Raw genomic sequence first — 20,861 nt, 5'->3', positions numbered from 1 at the left:
CTGCACTTCATCAAAATTTAAAAACTCTTGCTTTTTGAAAGAAAATGAAAAAGCAAACCTTGGACTGGGAGAAAATATTCTATCAATCAATCTATCTATACACACACGCACGCATGCGCACATAATGATGGACTTGGATCCAAAATATATACACAACTCTTTCACTAAAAAAAATTTTTTTAATGATAATAGACTAAGATTTGAAGGTCCTTCACAACAGAAGACAGATGGCAAATAAGCACATGAAAAGATGGTCAGCCATCAGCAGTCATTAAGGAAATGCAAATTGCAGTTAACAATGCAATCACATTACACACCCACTAGAAAAGTTAAAAATTAAAAGTCTGACAATACAAAGTGTTAGTAGTGAGAATGAGGAACACCAGAACTCTTCACACCCTGGTGGTAGGAATACAAAATTGTATAGCCCCTTAGGAAAAATTTGGCAATTTCCTATAAACATAGACTTAGCCTAGGACTCGACTGTTCCACTCCTAGGTAATTTATCCGAGAAATATGAAAGCATATGTCCACACAAAGACTAATACATAGCAGCTTTATTTGCAACAGCCAAAAATCAGGAGGAGAAAGAAAAAAACTAAATACATGCCCATCAACTATGAATTGATAATTAAATTGGAATACAGCCCTACAACAGACTACTGCTCAGCAATACAAAGAAATGAGCTATTGAAGCATGCAACATGGATGAACCTCAAAAGCATTAGGTTTAAGCGGACCCAAAAGCACTATGCGAAGTGAAAGGATCCAGACACAATAGACTATATGTTATATGTGATTCCATTTGTATGACACTCTAAAGATAAAACTTATTGAAATATGGAAATACCTGGGGCCCAGAATACACAAAACAATCTTGAAAAAGAACAAAGTTCTTCACAATTTCAAAACTTACTACAAAGCAATAGTAATCAAGATGGTGTGATCCTAGCATAAGGATAGACATAGATCAGTGGACTAGAATATAGGGCCCAGAAGTAAACCCATACATTTATGTTCCATTGATTTTCAAAAAAGTTACCAAGACATTTCAGTGAGGAAAAGAGAAATCTTTTCAGTGACTGGTATGGGGCAACTGGATAGCCACATGCAAAAGAATAAAGTTGGACCCCTACCTCACACCATATACAAACATTAAACTCTTAACAGAAAACACAGGCATAAGTCTCTGTGGCCGTGGCTTTGCCAGTGGTTTCTTCGATAGGACACTTAAAAAATAAGCAACCAAATAAAAATAAATTGGACTTTATCAAAATTAAAAACTTTTGTGCATCAAAGGACACTATCAAAAAGTGAAAAGACAACCCACAGAATGGAAGAAAATACTTGCAAATCATATATCTAATAAGGATATAAGAACTCTTATAGCTCAACAACAAAAACAAAAATATTCCCAATTTAAAAATGGGCAAGGGATCTGAGTAGGCACTTCTCTAAAGAAGATATACAACTAACCAAAACACGTAAAAAAGATGTTCACCATCATTAGTCATTAACCCATTGCTGTCGAGTCAGTTCCAACTCATAGCGACCCTATAGGACAGAGTGGAACTGCCTCAGAGTTTCCAAGGAGCGCCTGGTGGATTCGAACTACTGATCTTTTGGTTAGCAGCCGTAGCTCTTAACCACTACACCACCAGGGTTTCCAAGAGATCTGCAAATCAAAATCACAATGAGATACCACTTCACATCCACTTGGATGTCTATAATTTAAAAAATAATAATGAAAAGTACATGTTGGTGAGGATATGGAGAAACTGAAGCCCTCTTACATTGCTGCTGGGAAAGTAGATGGTGCTGCCACTTCGGAAAATAATTTGGCAGCTCCTCAAAATGTTAAACCAGGTCAAAAGTTACCATATAACCCAGCAGTTCCACTCCTAGGTACACCCAAGAGAAATGAAAACATAAGCTCATACAGTCTTGCGTGAAAATGTTCATTAACAGCATTATTCATTCTAACTAAAACTTAGAAACAACCCAAATATTCAGGCCCCAGAAAGGCCTCCCACCCTACCCCTAGCTAGGGAACTGGGGCAGATTCTCACCTTCTCAGGACCCCTTTCCTCAAAGAGGTTTCTATGGCCGTAATTCAGAAACCCAACCTCAAATATTAACTTGATGTGTGTCTTAGTGCTGCTATAACAGAAATACCACAAGTGGGTGGCTTTAGGGTGTCAGCTCCAGGGGAATGCTTTCTCTCTGTCTGCTCTGGGGGAAGGTCTTTATCAATCTTCTCCAGTCGAGTAGCTTCTCAGTGGTGGGACCCCAGGTCCAAAGGACGCACGTTCTCCTGGCCCTTGTTTCTTGGTGGTATGAGGTCCCCCTGTCTCTCTGCTCGCTTCTCCCATTTTATACCTCAAAAGAGATTGACCTAAAATACAACCTAATCTTGCGGACTGAGTCCTGCCTCATTAACATAAATGCCACTAATCCCACCTCATTAACATCACAGAGGCAAGATTTACATCACATAGGAAAACCACACCAGATGACAAAATGGTGGACAATCACACAATACTGGGAATCATGGCCTAGCCAAGTTGCCGTATTTGTGGGAGGACACAATTCAATCCATGACAGTATGAAAGTTAATGGTAAACAGAAAACCATGGTCCATGACCTGATGAATGTACAAACAAAACCTGATACATCTATATAATGATATAGTAATCTGCAATAAAAAGGAATGAAGTACTAATACATGCCAAAATGTGGATGAACCCTGAAAACATTATGCTAAAGAAAAGCGGTCAGTTACGAAAGACCATATATCACATGATTCTGTTTATATGAAACGTCCAGAAGAGTCAAATCTACACAGACAGAAAGTGGGTTTGCGTTGTCTACGGCTGGGGAGCTTAGGGGAAAATGGGGAGTGAGTTCTAATGAGTACAAAGTTCCTTTTGAGATGCTCTGAACATACTAAAAAATCATTGAATTGGACATTTGAAATGGATCAATCGTATGGTATGTGAGTGATACCTCTATGAAGCTGTTTATGGAAACTAATGGAATTTTATTGTATGTAAATTGTACTTCAATAAAGCTGATTTTTAAAAACTGACAGAACTAAAGGGACAAATAGACAAATCCAAGAGCATAGTTTGAGATTTTCACACACCCCTTTCAGTAACTGATAGAACAAGCAAGCAATCATAAAGATGTAGAAGAAACAAACAGTACATGAACCAACCTGACTTCCTTGGCATGGACAGAACCCTACAGTCAACAACTGCAGAATGCATGCTCCTTTCAAGCGCACATGGAACATTTATCAGAATGACCATATGCTGGAAGTTTCAACAGATTTAGACGCGTTGAAATTATACAGAGAATGTTAGTTGATCAAAATAGAATTAAACTAGAAATCAGTAACTGAAAGAAATCTATAAAATCCTGAAGTATTCGGAAGTTAAGTATTAGACTTCTAAATAATCCACTGTTCAAAGACGAAAACGAGATAATAAAATTAAAAAATATTCTAACTAAATGACAGTAATATATCATAACCTATGGAATACAGTAAATACAGAGCGCAGAGGAAAATTTATAGCTCTAAATGCATATAATGGAAAAGAACACTGAAAATCAATGATCTAAGCTTCCATCCTAAGAACGTCCCTTTCTTTTTCAAGAAGCTATTAAAAGAATAAGTAAAACCTAAAGAAATTAGAAGAAAATTAAAAAGAGGAACGAAATAAAAAGCCAATATAAAATAGAAGGAAATCTACAGGCCAAAAGTTGCTTTTTAATAAGATAAACATAATTTAAAGTGACCTCAGAAGGCCAAAGGGTTAGTTGCAGGTCAGGCCACAACCCCGACACAAGAAAACCATGTGTGACCCAGAGCTCAAGCTATGGATGCAACAGCTGAGGAAGTAAGACGTGGCCTACCACAAAGCTCAGGCCTCAGCACAGAAGTCTAGGCAAGCCTTCAACCTTCTGGGTTCAGAGACCTGCTCCATCTCAGGTCAGGATATTACAGAAGTAAGTGCAAGGTTATGATCGCCTACCCTCCTGCAAACCAGGGACTCTCCAAAGACTCACCACTGTTTCAAAACACCTATCAGGTTGTATGCCTGGGACTCCCCTCCAGACTAAACATGGGAGAGAAGAGAGAATGCAGATATTAGCAGGATGACAAGATTCCAGATCTCCAAAGCCCTTGGGATTCCTAACTACACAAACAGAACTACTTAATGCAAAATCAACTCAAAAGTGGGGGAGTCCATCTCCACTTGTGAAATACCAGAGACCATGGGCAGCCAAGGTTGTTCAAGAGTAAAGAACAGAACAGCAGATGACAAATCAAGACAACACAGATTGTGCCTCCTTTTTTTGCCAAGTTATCACTTTGACATTAGGAAAAGCAATGGCCTATCTACCCAATACCCTAACACACCAGTAAAGTCTCACTTTACAGAAGGTATGTTTTCTCTCTCTCAGGCACATCACACTTAGGCGCACAAGCAGCAAAGTATATGGAGTCTGGAGTCATACACTGGAGACTGCCTGGGTTCATATCCCAGCTCCACTGTGTATTAGCTCTGTGACCTTGGACAACTGTCTTAACTTCCCAGGGCCTCAGTATCCTCATCTGTAAAATGGGGGTGATCACCGTTCTTATCTCATGGTATAGTTATAGGGATTATAGGAGTTCATTCTAGCTAAGACAGTGTTCAGTGCTGTGTCCAGCACACAGGAAGTGCTCTGTACATGGGCTCTTATTACCATGTGTGTGCATGTATCCAAACATACACCACATATACACTATGGATGTTTTGTTTCTTTCTTGCCCTGCATCTTCTTAGTTTAGGGATTCTCTCCCAGTGGATCTTCTCAGGAAGGGGGGCCTCCTATCCCCTGGAGGCCAAGAAGGCAGGTCCCTGCAATCTTGCTGCGCCGTGATTCTGGATGAGGATATGCCTGTCCAAATCCTCCCCCCCGCCCCACCACCACCTACTCCCGCCTGAAAGTGAACCTGGTTCTCCACCTCCCTGGTGACTCTGTGACTACAACATCCTTCTGGCAGTTCCTTTTCCCCTTCACCAGGCCAGCTGACTTGTGTTGCCCACAATAGAAACTGACTGACCCACTACACAGACATGCACACACACACACACACACACACACACTCAGACAGGCATAAGAGACACACACAGATGTGTACACAAAAGATACACACTCAGTGTCAAACCAGCATGGGGCAGTGACTGACCTCCTCCAACCCCCCAAGAGGGAAGGAGAGCCAAGATCAACAGCACAAGGCTGACTCCCATGAGGTAGAGGCCAGACAAGCCTTCTCTCTCTGCCATCTTTACCAATTCTGACATCCACTGCCCCTCCCAAGGCACTCTCTACCTCTCTGCCGGGTTTGATGATTCACTGCAATGGCCACACAGAACTCACAGACCGTACTCACAATTATGGGGTTTATTAGGGAAGTAACAGGTTACAGTTCAGGCTCAGGAGCACTCAAGGACATAGTTCTTCCATCGGACAGCCCCCTCCCCTCTGTGCTTGCAGGCTTGTCTCTCCCCGGCCCTCAGCCCCTGCCCGAAGGCACTCAGCTTTATCTCTCCATGAGCCGGGATGCCCACTGCACTGTCTCCTGCAGGTCTTTCCTTCCTTGGTAGTGGTGGGCTCTTCTCTCTTTCAGTCTCATTCTTCCAGGAGCTTCTCATCGCGGGGTCCAAAGGATGCACTCTCTGCTCCTGGCTGTTCTTCCTTGGTGCTGAGATTCTCTGCTCTGCTCTGAAACTGGCTCTCTTTTAAGGCAAAAGGGACCAACCTTCCTGGTGGGCCACAAATATCCTATCTGCACAGCCCCACCCATCACCTGTGTGGGAGTTACAAGACAATGGCTAGGAAGGCCACACAAAAGTAATCAATCGCACTACAGACAGGCACACACAGATACACATGCATATGTACAAAGACACATACCCACACACAAATGCACTCAGATACATATACATAAACACACACATATGTATATACACAGACACACACACAAGTACATACATGGGTACACACACACAAACTCAGGCAGACAAAGACACACACTCTCAGACAGGCATAAACTTAGACACACAAAGACATATACATATACTGATAAACAGTCTCACACAGTCACAAAGATGCATGCAGGCCAATGTATACAGAGACGGACCCACACAGAGACAAGTACACAGTCAGACACACACAGAAGAATCGAAAAGGTATTCATTTCACTGTTAAAACGTTGGCAAGGTTTAACTCCAGGTAAAAGAAATTCAGATATTCCTTGTGTTTGTCTCTTGCTGGTTAGCATTTTCTACAGTAAACATTAACTGTATAATAACAACAAAACCCCACCGGGACCTGTGAGGGTGGGAGAGTGTCCCAGAAGCAGGAGAGTAATTTCCAGATAGGAGGGTGAGGAATGCAGAGCCAACCACCCTGGGAGTTTCCAAACCAATGAAGGAGGCAGGGCCAGCCCAGAAAACAGGCCCCCAACCCCATCCCTAGCTAGGGAACTGGGGCAGATTTCACCTCCTCAGGATCCCTTTCCTAAAAGAGGTTTCCATGGTCATGATTGGAGACCGAATCCAAAATATTAATTTGATACGCAAGTTACTGGTAACCAGAAAGCCATGGCCCCTGAGCCACAAACTGGGCATTCTGCTGTAATTGTCAAGTTTTAATAATGTCCCTGTACTTCCTGAATTTTAAAATTCACATCTTTGGATATTAATATTCCTTTATTAACAACCCTCAACTTCAGCAATTTCATATTTAACTGCTTGTTTAAATGGAATTAATTTGTAACCAATTGTCTTCAAATATGCAAGGCAATTTAAGTAAATGCCAAAAGATAAGAAATATGCTTATCCTGAATAACCAGCTGATGTAAAATATCGACCATATTTCTCTCTCAGACAACTACATGAGTCAGAGTCCTCGGTAACTCACAGCCCTGGCCCAGGGCTCCTGGACATAGATTCTTCCTGTTTTGGAGGGAACTCTCTCCTGTCAGGAGGGACCCCTGCTAAAGCTCTGCAAACTTGATGGGCAGTGGTTCCTGGGGTCAGGCCACCTGGCCCCCACAAGCCATCTCTTTCCTTTCACAGTCAGTCTTTCTCAGGAAAATGTGCTCTAAAATCTATGTCCTTGGATGCTAATAAAGATTTATCAGGTATGACTCTACTCCCAGCTGGCAGCTTTAGTGCCTTTACTCCAGAGCTACGCTCCCCATCTCACCTTCCCCTGGTCCCCAGGGCCCAGCCCAGCCCTTCCACCATTCCCTCACCAGGACCTGACAGTAAGTGTCTGACCCTGCCCCCCCCGACATAGCCCATCCTCCGACCAGAGCGCAAATCCAGCCTGGTGCTTCCATAACTGATTCCCTGTGAACTGTGTCCACTCCCATCAGGTCAGGCAGAGGGGCATGGCCAGGGCCAGACTCTGAAGTCAGCACCAGGCCAGGGGCAGGCCCAGGGGCCTCAAACCATGGGGGATCCCTCATGCCTCCCAAGCCTGGCACCCCACCACCTCTGCCTCCCTGCTCCCTCAGCTCCCAGCCCACCACTGTCCCCACCACTACAAGACCTGGCAGGCTGCCTGCTCTCCATGTGGCCTGATCTGGAAGGCTGAGGGAGGCCTGAAGCCAGGGGGGAGTGCCTGGTTCTGCCAGGACTAAATTCACAGCCCCCCAAGGCTGAGCCCAAATGCAGCAGGCAGACCACCCCAAGAAGCCGTATTTGGAGAGAAGGTCACAGGCTGACTGCCCAGCTGGACCAGGGACAGGTAACAGGTGAGACCACTGTCCTACCACAAGTTCCCTCCTCCTCCAGGTCAAGGCAGCCTGAGATAGCCCATGAGGACAACCACATGCCAAACCTGAACTTCTGTGAAAGCAGAATTTCAACCAAAGATGCAGATGGGGGGTGTTTCTGAGAGGTTCAAAACAGTTTCAAAAAACTCCAGGAAGTAAGGAGTTTCATTAGGGCAGTGAGAGCAGCCAGTGACAAGAGCAGTTGAGCATTGGAAACTAGGGCGACAGCAAGATTCATCTTGCTTAGGAAACAAGCTATTATTATCCCCAGCAAACAGCTGGAGATGCTCACAGGTGAATGTGGTTGGCTGAGCTGCAGTGGCCCTGGAGGACACGGTATCTCTCTGGCCCGGCACAGAGTACAGCCGGTGGCAGAGTCAAGGTACAGCAACGTAGGTAGGTGGGAGGCACCCAGGTTTCAGGAATACAGACATGACTGTGAACTGTCTCCACAGGAAAGGAGGTGGGGGGCAGCTAAAGGCAGAGGCAGGGCCCAAGGTCTGCAGGGTGGGGGCGTAGTGGACCACCACAGGCTCCTGCCCCAGTGGAGGAGACCCTCAGATCAGAGCTACAAGAAGAGTGACGTGGTAGGATGGGGTCCAAAGTGACACATCAGAGGGCAAGCCCCCCAGGGGACAAGGAAAACAGAGAGCACCACGAGCAGCCCAGGGGACTCCAAAGCAGACATGTGGGAGGGCTCCCACCTGCAGCACATTGGCCAAGTCAGAGAAATCAGCCAGCAGCCCAACATATGCATGTGGGAACTCAATGCCCCCAACTCAGGCACAAAGGGGCGTATTCTCTCAACTGAGGGGCCTGGCAAGCACGGCATAGTCAGTGTCTCGCTGGACTATAGACTGGAGAGGTACCAGCCTAGCGCCTGGGGAGACTATTCAAATGTAAAGCAGCTCCTGGCTCTCCTAAATAAAAACCCGACCTCCCCCAAATGCCACCCTAGGTGGGGGTTTGGCAGAGCACAGGCTCCTCTGGGCTCTTGACAGGGGCCTCGGGGGCTCAGAAGAGGAACAAGGGACAAATATGGGGTCTGTTTCCTAAAGGAAGAAGCTGGAGTTCACAGGGGTGAACACTCCAAGTGGGGTGTGATGAGGCCTCAGCTTCCTGCTGCCCTGAAGGCGGTAATGCTGTCCCTGGGGGCCCCACCAGCCTCTCCTCCTGGGAAGCAGGCAGCAAAGCTCTGCTTACAGGGGCCATGTTCCTGAAGCACAGCCACGCCCCACCGATCTGGCCCTGGCAATCAGAGAACATTCTCTGCAGTGGAGGCCTCTGGAGGACGGTGCACAAAGGACCCTCAGCCAAGCAGCTCCACAGCACACTGACACACTGGGAATCCTGTAATCAGAGATCCTGGCATCCACCTGGCCCCCCTGCACAGACAGGGAGCTGAGGCCCAGCGAGGTGCTGGGACCTCATCAGGGGTTTGCTTGTGGGCAGCCATTTACGAAGTGCCAGCTCCGGGCCAGGTTCTGGGTGAGCGTGACCACATTTAGACCCCATAGCAAGGCCCAGCAGCACCCTGTCACACACGGGGGCTGAGGGTCAGAGGGGAAGCCACTTGCCAAGGCCACAGGGTCCAAGGTGAGGCAGCCACCAGGGCTCCCACCTCTAGCTCAGTGCCTGCCCCATAAGGCAAAACCCTAACCAGAGGCTGGTAGGGGGGTGGTCCCCACAGGACTGCAGAGACGTTCCATGGTGTTGGCTGAGGAATTCAGAGGATGGGAGGTGGGCAGGGCACTGGGCAGTGCTAGTGGGACATGGTGAGGTCCAGCCTGGGATGGGGAGCAGCCAGCTGTGGCCCTCAATCCCCCAGCCCCTGTGGTGCCACGGCCAGCATTTCGATGAGCTGGGCTAAACACCGCAGGTATGGGAGACATGGCCACTGTGGGAAAGCTCGAGAGAGAATGCAGAGATTTGCGCAATGAAAAGGAGCAAACCTGAGACTCACCCCCCACCCCACCCCGTGGCTCCTATATCACTGGGGGAAATGATACATATTTATGAGCTCATAATCCTTCCTAATCACCCCCACATTACACACAGGCACAACTCCCGAGGCTCAGGCTCATACATAATTATAAGGCACTTCCTTGGAGGCCCACCAAAGGACGACCAAGGATGCAGCAGCTGCAGTGTCCTGGTGGGGGAGGGGCTGGGAATCCAGGTTTAGGGAGGACAGGCTGGGAGCAGCCTCAGGGAGCAGGTGTCTCCCCCGAGGGCTCATCAGCCCACCAACACAGGGCCCACAGGCCCCCAGGCCAGTCACCAGCCAGCCCACGGACAAGGGCGCCACTGACAAGCAGCACTTTCCAGGGGCCATGGGGTGCAGGGCGACAAGGAGGGTGAGCTGCCTCTCTCCCTGTGCCCAACATCTGCCCTCCCGCCTGGAGAAGCCTGGAAGGGGAACCTCCTTCCCAAACAGGGCTTGAGGGCTCAGCCTGGAGCCAAGTTGAGGAGTGAGGGCAGGTAAGAAGGGCTCCTGCCTGAGACTGGGGCAGCAGGGGCCAAGGGGAAGCTGCTGAGAGCCGGAATCGGGGAGGCCAGTGACTAGGACTAAAGGCAAGGGGCTGTACGTCAAAGGCTGAGGTAAGAACAAAGACCATGGCACTCAGAGCAGGTCTCCAGAGAGAAACACCCGGCCATCGGGGCTCCCCAAACACTCAGCAGGGCCTGCACTTTCATCATGGGGAGCAAGAGGAGAGTCATCCCTTCCTGAAAGTAAAAGCTGTGGTGACTTAAAGGAAATTATTTTTTTAAATATTCCTCAAAATGCCCAATCCAAGTCCTTTTAGAAGCCTCATGTGTGTGTGTGTGTGTGCACGCGCGCACTTCACACCCAGTTTGCAGACTGGGAAATACCTGCTGGTAAGTGGGGTGAACCAGCAGGCTGCAGAGAGATAGACCCAGGGGCCCCAGGACTCACTTGCTGATGTCCTCGAAGGAGGCCTCCCTGCAGACACTGCCGCTGTCCGTGTTGATGCCGTGCTGGGAACAGAGAGGCAGCATGTGAGCACAGCCTGCTACGGAAGGTAGCCTCCTGCCAGCCTAGGACCCCACATCAGTCGGCAGACCCACCCCCCGCCTTTCCCTGACAAGCCAAGCAACTCCATGCTAGCAAGGCCAGTGGGTGGCACAGACGGTTAATGTGCTCGGCTACTAACTGAAAGATTGGTGGTTCGAGTCCTCCCAGAGGCGCCTTGGAAGAAAAGCCTGGTGATCTACTCCAAAAAATCAGCCACTGAAACCCCATGGAGCACAGTTCTACTCTGCCGCACACGGGGCCTCTGGGAGGTGGGACTGACTCCACAGCAACTGGTATTTAACGTTGGTGCAGGCCCTCCTTTCCTTCAGGGGCAAACATCATGTCACAGACTGGAAAGAGGGGGAAGCAGGGGTACCATAAACAGCATCCCAGGTGCACCCCAAGCCCCCCTCCTTGGATGGTCAGGGCACTTGCTGGCACCAGGTCAGGCTGCTTTCGGACACAGGTGGGGCCCAAGTGAAAAGAGCTACCGACCAGGACTCCCTCCAGCAAAGCTGCTCTCCCACGGCCAGCCCCATCTCCTCTCACGCACACACGCCTTACACCAACTTTAAACACCAGTTGCCGTGGAGTCGATTCTAACTCATGATGACCCCGTGTGTGTCAGAGTAGAACTGTGCTCTGTAGGGTTTTCGGTGGCTGATTTTTTTGGAGATCACCAGGCCTTTCTTCCAAGGCACCTCTGGGTAACTCAGCCACCAACCTTTCAATTGGCAGCTGAGCGCATTAACCAACTGCACCACCCACTAGCATTTCTAGCTCTGGAGAGTACTGGATCCATCCTTCCAGAGACGCAGGTCAGACCCCACGTAGGCAGGGTGGGCCTTTCTCAGAGGACCCCACAAAGCTCTATCACAGTCCTCCCCTTTTCCTAACTGTGGCGAGACTAAGGAACTCAGGCCAGTGAGGTGACAAAACACGGGAGTCAGAGGAAAACGTGCATCCTCGGAGAGGCGAGGCATTTTAAACGTCCACTGACGCCTCAGGAACTTCAGGTCGATATCCACTTGCAGGGCCAAATAAAACACATTAGACGCTCTCTAACCACAGTCATCTGGCACAGCCTTCCTTCTCAGCCATCGGAACAGCAGAGTGGAAAAAGGAGACTGCATAAAGTGCTAATAAACAACCAAGGAAAACTCTTTCCAGAAAAATCAATTAACAAGGGAGAGAGGTCACTTTGTATGGGGAGAATCACATATTCTTCATATTTGAAACTCCCAAGGTCAAAAAGAAGTGCAAGAAAGCATGCCTCTGTGAGTCATTTCTCAGGCTGAGTGCCCCCCAGCCCTGAGAGGCCCAGTCACCAGGTTGCAGGAGCCTCTGTCATTCACGGCTCCAGGTTCAAAATCCAGTGCCTCACTGCCCAAGCACCGCAGGAGCAGGCGCCACGGGTGTGTTTTCCAAATTGTGTTAACAACGGAGACTTTGGTTGGAAGCAAATGGACATTCTACATCCACAAACCCCACTGATTCAACTTGAAACAAATACATCTTCCAACCCAGGTTTGAAACCTTAGATTGGGTGTGGTGCCTGTCACGGTGGCCTCGTGACAGGACACAGCCCATTCCAAGGGAGGACCTGAGAATTGAGAACATGGTCCTGGACACATTCTGCAGCTGGCTCTGGCTGAGAAGGGGCCGCTGCTTGTTACAGAAACCACGTTAGTGGCTGGAGGGGGAACTGTATACTCCTCCTCTCAGTTCTCAACCCTTCCCCACGACCCATCCTCTGCACGGCCAGGCTGCTCCCTAACCTTCCCCCCGTGCCCAAACACTGCCCGGTCCCTGGACGCCAGCCACTCACCAGAGTAAGGAGGGCAGAGGGGTTCTGTGATGTCAGGACACGGGCAATCTGAGAGGTCAGAAAGAAAAACCCACGTTAGAGAGTCCACAAACACGTCTGATGGAGACAACATACTAGCACTACTTAATGACACCTAGGTTGACAGAGCACTTCCTTGAAATGGGCAGTGCCATTGTCCCCATCCTACAGGTGAGGAAACGGAGACTTACAGGTTAAGGACTTCTAAATTACACAGTTATCAACGGTACCACAGGATTCAAACCCAAAACTTCCCACAATCCCCCACCTGCTGCCACGTATCAGAGAGTCCTGGCTCCAAATAGCCAGCCCTTCCTAAAAGACCTGTCCCCTGGCAATCCCTTAGGCACTGGCCCCTTCAGCCTCCCATCCACCAGGCAGATGCCTCAATAGCATCCTTACTTCCTTCCCTCCCTGGCTCCCTTCCCGCCATTCATCTCCTAGTCCCTGTGGAGTTAGCTTTCCTCTGGACCCCCCACCCCATACCCCCACCCTCCATCCTTCTGCCATGGCGCTCATACCTCACCCCCTGCCCTGAATGCCTGTGGCTGTAAGACAGGGAGCAAAGGCCCTGAGATCAGAAGGAGCCTGTCTGAGAAACAACGAAGAGACTGCTGTGGTTAGAGGAGAAACAAGTAAAAGAGAAATAGTCTATACTATCAGGGAAGTAATAGGGGTTAAGTGGAGAACCTAGAGACTTATTAAAACAGAGAACAGAAGGGCCCCCAAATCTGCAAACAAAGCAACAAGAAATGGGCCAGGGCACAGAAACAAAGCCATTCCCCAGAATAAGGGGCCAGGGTATCTAAAAATAGCCCAAAAACTTCTTTAAAGTTGCTTTTCAGAAACAGCTGGGGAAAACCAGGCCCAGGGACAAGCACAGAACATACACCTGTGACTGCTGTGTGACCTTCCACCAGGGGCAGTAAGGGGCTACAGCCCCAGCTGGGGAACTGAATCCAAGGAGCAAGAGACTGCTCAGGCACAACACCCCATAATAAGTCCTGCTACGAATTCCAGAGGCCTCCAGGACAGGAGCCATCTTGGAAAGCTGCTGCATGCACACCTTAGTTAAGATATCCCCGCCTGTGCCTATGAATAAACATGAATCTTTTCCCACCCAAGAACTTTCAAAAACTCAGGCTTGTCTTTTGTTCTGCGAAATGAGGGTATGCGTTGCTCTAGGCCCTCCTCATCTCTGCTTGCAAGCCTCTTCAATAAAGCTTTGCTCCTGCAGAAAACTATGTGCCTTACCTGCTCATTCTTGACCAGTGAGAGGCAAGAGCCTTATTCTGGTAACAGCTGCTTCCGACACCAACCTCTCAAATGAACATGCCATGTGCATGCGGCTTTCCACGCCTTTGCTCCTGCTCCGCCTGTGCCTAGGACGTCTGCTCCCCATCTTTGCTGCTGCACAACTCCATACTTAGGACTCAGTTCCCAGGCAGGTTCACTCACTCACTCCTCTACCTCTACCTCCCACCCCGCCCCCTTGCCCCCCCCCACCATCCCTGGAAAAGCACTTACAAAACAGTGCTGGCTGTGACACTTGCCCACCCCGCCCCCAATGTGGCCAGCTACCCTGGTGAGAGCAATTTCCTCCTCTCCTGACCCCACCCCTCAGACTGCTCTGTATCCTGCTTACTGCAGACCCTACTGTATCTGAGCCTTATGCTCTCCCCCCTCCCCCACAGAAACCAGTCTCCTCTCTGCAGCCCCCCAGCCACCACCCCTGACTCTCAACACCCTCAACACAGCAGGAGAGGAAGGAGGGTCTGCTGTTGTTTTCACAAACTTATTGAGGTATAACTGTCATATGCTAAACTGTACAAATTTAAAATGTACGCTTTGATTAGTTTTGATATACACACACGTTTTTTAATACTGACATACTCCCTGAGAAAACCTGGATATACTGAAAACTATGAAGAGATAAAATGTTTCATTTTTAATGGATTTGATAACCAAAAAAAAAAGCCAAACCCACTGCCATTGAGTTGATTACGAATCATAGCAACCCTACAGGACAGAGTAGAACTGCCCCATAGGGTTTGCAAGGAATGGCTGGTGGATTCCAACTGCTGACCTTTTTGTTAGCAGCCAAGCTCTTAATCACTGCTCTACTAGCGCTCCATGGATTTGAGAGTCAAGTGCAAATTTGAGCATTATACAGGTGGTCCCCTGTACAAATTATTCAAGTTAAAACGCTGCACTAAGGACTTTTTTTGGTACATCTTATCGTTAGTAACACGTACTACATACAATGTTGGAAAAAGTAATTTGCTGATGTTATTCTCAGATGTTCACTCACTAATGTTCAATGTTTCGATTTACTATTCAAAGCCCTGCCCTATAGTAAGCTATGGCCATAATAATGAAAAATAAATACGGTATTCAACTTACATCAGAACTGACAATGGAGTTGCTGGAACGGAACCCCACTGTAAGTCAGGGACTGCCTGTATCTACCAGAGCTAATGTTTCTAGAGCTATGTCTGTTTGAACATGACCAGACTCTCACAATACAATATAAGCCTGAACCAAAAAGATAAAAGGAACCTACAACCCCACCCACCCCAGAAGCAATCACTGTTAACGTACGGGTCTTTTTCTATCTACACATAAAAACAGATCTATAATGGCACTTGGAGCATATGAAGTTACAAGCTTCACTTATTTCCTGTCATTAAATACAAAAACATCAAACACGTAACTTTTAGCCATCACTACTGCTGGGGATGGTAAACATCCAACAAGTCCTCGATCAAGGGCCTGTGTCGGTACTTCACACACATCTCAATCACCCAGGAAGGCAGTGCTACAATTACCCAGATTTCATAAGTGAGAAAGGTTTATGGCTTACATAACTTGCTCAAGCTCGGTTACAAATCAGCAAACCACAGATTTGAACCTACAGCTGTATAACCACCTCTCTTGGCAGATATGCATAGCTTATTTATTCATTCCCCTACTGGACCTTTAAGTTGCTTCTAGTGATTAGCCATTATAAATAATGCTGGGATGGACATCTTTGTCTATAAGGCTTTGGTGATTTTCTTAAAATTCCTTAAAAAAAAAAAAATCAGTTAAGCCAGACGTAAAAGGACAAATACCATATGATCCCACTTACATGAAATATCTAAAATAGGCAAATGCATGAGAACCAAGTTGATTAGCGGTCACCAGGGGCTGGGAGAGGGGGAAAGGGGGAGGAATTGCTTAGGGGGCACGGAGTTTCTGCTTAGTGTGACTGATAACTTTCAGAAACGGACAGCGGTGATAGCTGCAGAAGCTGGTGGATGTAATTAATATGCTGACTTGTATACTTACACGTGGCTAAGACGGTACATTTGTTACATATATTTTGTTGCCACTGCTGAGTCTATTCCGACTCATGGTGACCCCAAGTATTACAGAGTAGAACTGCTCCATAGGGTTTTCAAGGCTATGACCAGGCCTTACCTTGGAAGTGCCTCTGGGTGGGCGTGAACTGCCAACCTTTCAGTTAGTGAACCACTGCCACCAAGTCAATTCTAATTCACAGCAACCCTACATGACAAAGCAGAACGGTCCCACAGGGTTTCCAAGGAGCACCTGGTAGATTCAAACTGCCAACCTCGTGGTTAACAGCCCTGGCTCTTAACCACCATGCCAGCAGGGTTTCCAGTCATTTAGTAGTCCAGGGCTTTAACCGTTTGTGCTGCGCAGGGACTCCCAGATATATTTTACCACAATGAACTAGAAAATAAAACCTGACCCAATGTGGTTGCTAGGTCAAAAACCTTGCACTTTGTCAGGTTTTTGATAGTCACGGCCAGGTGACCCTCTAGGTATGTACCGATCACCCCCTGCCCTGGAGCCCTCCCTGATTTACCCAGTAAACTGCCTTGAGAATGGCTGAATTCCTTGGCCTCTGTGTTCCACAGTTAAAGGCTTGGCTGAGTCCCTCCCCTCCCTGGCTCCTCCAGGAGGAGGAAGGCTCATTAACAGGAAGGAGAGGCACGTGTGGGGCCCGGGGTGCACTGTTAGGTTGACAGGTAGGCTCTACATTCATCAGCACACCACGATTCCGTCAATTACAGCAGCAGAATCAGAGAGCGAGAAGGCACTTGGGGATTGTATCTGCTATTGTCCTTGGGAGAGAGAAGCAGGATAACAAATGTGCAGGCTGATGGTTTTTCTCTCCACAACGACTCTCAGGACGTGCTGGTTAGGAATAATGGAGGAGAAAGCAGCCCTTTCAGCGTGGTCTGATGCACAGAAGATCGAGCCCGACTGGCAGAGCGGGCTGAGCGTCTGCTATTCCTGGCAGGGCCGCATCTTTTATTGATCACAACTGCTTGAGTGGGCCCTGGTTACCTCTGTGGCTGCAAAGCCTCCCCCAGCCTGGCAGCTACATCCTCCCCTCCCCACGGAGACCCATTAGCGCTACGCTCATCAGCACACCCTGATTCCGGGCCTCGCAAATTAAGGGAACACGATGCAGCTGTGTGTTGCCAGCTCACACGCAGCCCCAGCACGCTTAATGACATGGATCTGTCAACCCAGGACCTCATTTCCATGGACCATGGTCGCTGGGGACCCATCAGCTCTCACAAACCAGTACTGTTAAATGCCCCAGCCAGCATTGATTCCCCAGGCAGTTCAGCCTCATCGATGCGGCACATGCAAAATTCATCACATGTGAGGGTGGGTGCACTCCTTGCCCTGGGACGAACAAAGCCTTCCCGTGGACTTCTCATGTGCCCTCAGGACCAGGCCCTACCCAGGCCCCTCAGAGAGTACCCCCTCTTGGGGTGAAGATGGAGAGAATGAGGCTAGGCCTTCCTTCGCCGGCACCAGGAGAAAGCGAACACTGCTCCAGATGGCTGGGCTTAACCCCTGCAAGCACCTAAGCTTTCGAAAACAAACTCTCCGTGGGAGTTTCCTTAAAACAAGGGTGCGCGCTGGTGACTCATGGGTCAAATCTGGCCCAAAGATGGGCTTTCTTTTGCCTGCAATGCTTTTAAAAATCTCAATTTGTTTCTAAAATTTAAACATCAGGAAGCATCACAAACAATCGGGGTTTGCAGCTACTCCTGAACAATCAGAATATGTAGCAACCCTGGGCCAGCAGTCCTGCATACCAGCTGCCCTTCAGAGGGGCTATAAGCTCTCTCGGGTCCCACCGCAGTCCCCACCACTCCCTGATGCCTCTCCACAACAAGGCTGAGCATCAGGACCCTCATCACTGTACCACCTCTTCTCAGGAGACCACCCTTTGTTCTGCCTTCTCAATAACTAAACTCAGGATCCTCCACAGGAAAACTAGACAACCAGGTTTGCTACATTAGACATCTACATTTAACGTTACATCACGTGACCACCCATGGCCTAAGGCTGCCTTTGCTGCCTTCTTTCTGAGGAGACATGTGCACAAGCTTTGTGTCAGGTGTTTCCCATTTGTGATTTGTCACAGATGGCCAGAAGCCACCTGCAATTAGACGGGACTGAGTAAGTACTATAAAACTAGCCTGGAGAACCCTTCCCCCCAGGAAGCTTCCTGTCACCTTCCATGATCAAGTGGCCCTAGTTACCTCTAGCAACTCGGAAACCCCTCCCAGCCCAGGTGGTTCAGTCCAGCAGTTTGCACTTGCTGGAGGCTCCATTTCAAGCCACAGAAAAAGACGCTTGGGAGCCTGTGTCACCTCAATAGAAGTGTCCTGCATTTTTGAGAGGACAAGTGCAGGGGCTGAGGGCAGGGACTCTGGGGTTCAAAGGTCCTGGGGCTGTAGCCCAACTCTGCCACCGACCTCACAGCCCGGGTTTCCCCCTCAGTGAATGGGGTGATAGCTATGCCTCACCCTGGGACTGGGGTGAGAACCCCGCGTGAGCTGTACACGCTTCTGGGACCCACAACTGCTGCACAAAGTAAAGCACCTGTCCTACTGTCATCAAGCGTCCTTGTTTCCCACAAGAACAGCAGTGACAGTGACAGCAAAATAGATTGATAATGCTGATGATGGAGTGCTACAGAAAGACTTGAATCCTGATAGTCTGTCCTTTGAACTCCGTTGACGCCTTCGTTTACGATTCTGCTTGATGAACGAAGGTGAAGCATGAGCTGGTCTGTGTGGCTGTGATTCTACCCCATCATTAAAGACTTCCTTGCCTGATACTCCAGACCTCCTGCAGCTTACCTCATTTACAGAACAGTTTACCTGAGTCCAGGCTCTCCTTCTCCCCCCAAATCGCTGAATAAATGAAGTTGGGTTTTCCCCCAGGTATAAAAACAAATAGGCCAGACAGCAGCTAGGGAGGCTGAGACACAGAAAGGGCTCTGATTTGGTGGGCCACAGTCCCTGATCAAGGCAGGTCCAAGGCTGCCAACTCCAGAATTCATAACCCTTTCACCTGCCCGGATTCAGGACAGATCCAAGGCCCCAGGAGGACACTCGCACCTACTCAGGGCACATGACACCCACCAGGCAACCAAACTGGGAAGTGGATTAATGCCAAGTGACCCCCACCAACTCCACCTCACCCCACAGGCCTTCACAGACTTTTTAGACAGCAGTACCTGCAGGCTGCAAGGGCCTCAAAGCCCGGGCTTCAAAGCCGTTCATCCTAGTAGGACCCCCTGCTGAAGAATTCCATTTCTACTCCACATGTACTGAATCTTAATTCTTAAGTATGCATAAGAATTCTAATAAGGTCCCCAGCTGATTCTTATGTATTCTTATTATACATAAGAATCAGCTGGGGATCTTGTTAAACTGTAGATTCTGATTCAGTACTTCTGGGGTGGAAATGCAAATTCTCAGCAGCGGGTCAAAGCAGAATGAAGTAGTTTGAAGCTCTGCTCACAGCACATGGAAGGCCCAGGCCTGGGGTGACTTGGGTCAGATCTTTTGCCCCACTGCAGGCAGTCCCGTCTCTCAGAGGCCCTCCTCCCATTGCACACCTCAGCAGCCACGAGCCAGGTCACTTCTACTGAGTCAGGAGCACTGCCCAAGCAAAATGGCATCCTCAGAGAGGTCTGGGGTACAGGTGTCCTGCCTGCTGCTTCCAAGTGAGGGCACTACTGATGAGGTTGGGCTGTGGCAACAGGAACAGATAATCCAGAGGAGGGTGAATGCAAGCCCTGACCTGTTCAGAGGAGGGTCAGCTGCTGCTTACCTCATCCGTGTACTGGACGTCATCCACAGCATACTTCTTCTTGAAGTGCTCCTTGGAATGGATCCTCAAAGAGAAGCACAAGAAATGCCAGGTCAGGGCTCGGCAACAGCTCAGCACAGGCCACCTTCCCACCTGCCAAGCCCAGGCCATGGACCTGCAGGCCCACCCCCATGACAGCCAGCAGTAAGCGAGTCTGCCCAGCAGAGGCTCAGAGGTCAGAGGTCACTGGGCCACTGACTGGCCCCAGCCAACCTCCACTCACTCCTGCTTCCAGTCTGTGACTCTGGCAGCTGGTGACATATAGCTGCTGACAAGCTCCCTAGTCATCTCCCTCCACTGCCAGCAGAGCCCACCAGGAAGCTGGCCAGTGTGCCACCCTCTGGGACATGAAACGAGGTGCCTCCTGGCCCCAAACGAAGCCTCCTTAAAGGAAAGGTAAAAGATTAATTAGCATTTTAAAGTAGTCAGTATCAGTATTACTCAGTGTGAGGAGAAAAATTCAAGTTTACTCATCATGTCAGAAAAAGTAGCCTGTGAGAAGACAAAGACACAGAGCAGGCAAGGCTGGAAGCACTTGCCCACCTTGCAAAGGGCTCCTGGCTCACAGCTGTGCTGGGCAGGGCTCCAGCCTGGTTCCAGCACTTCGCCCTCCCCCCCCATCCTCCCCGGTCAGCAGATGAGTGTCACTGCTGGTGACAGAACTTAGAGCAGGAGGAACACTTACTGAATGCAGGAAGGTGTCCCGAGCCAACACAATGACACACATGCACCATCCTGTCCCATTTCCACTTCAGCCCGTCTATGGTCTCACATTATCATGGTCACCAGGTGGTAGACCCAAAGGAGGCCCCCAAAAAAGCAGCAGATGGTTTTCACCTTGTGCTCCCTGGGCTCTCAAGGGGTGAGCAGATGATAGGGAAGTGGGCGGGGGGTGTAGAGAACAACGTGCCTGGGGAGGCCCCGAGAGAACAGGGCTGCCA

At 48.9% G+C, this 20,861-nt stretch overlaps 1 protein-coding gene across 6 annotated transcripts in view; it reads right to left on the bottom strand.

Annotated features, from left to right (window-relative positions):
* Positions 1-20,861, bottom strand: part of PEPD (peptidase D) — a 144,960-nt gene that overhangs the window by 101,332 nt on the left and 22,767 nt on the right. For all 6 annotated transcript variants that reach the window (XM_010596099.2, XM_064274085.1, XM_064274083.1 and 3 more), the window contains 3 exons: positions 19,882-19,945; positions 12,706-12,753; positions 10,779-10,840 (listed from right to left, as the gene is read on the bottom strand). In XM_010596099.2, coding sequence (XP_010594401.1) covers positions 10,779-10,840; positions 12,706-12,753; positions 19,882-19,945 — 174 coding nt within the window. The remainder of the gene's footprint in view (positions 1-10,778; positions 10,841-12,705; positions 12,754-19,881; positions 19,946-20,861) is intronic.

Source organism: Loxodonta africana, chromosome 21, assembly GCF_030014295.1.
Source record: "Loxodonta africana isolate mLoxAfr1 chromosome 21, mLoxAfr1.hap2, whole genome shotgun sequence".
In the NCBI taxonomy this organism is placed as follows: Eukaryota; Metazoa; Chordata; class Mammalia; order Proboscidea; family Elephantidae; genus Loxodonta; species Loxodonta africana.
The sequence above is the reverse complement of the archived record's forward strand: the minus strand, read 5'-3'. Positions and strand labels throughout refer to the sequence as shown.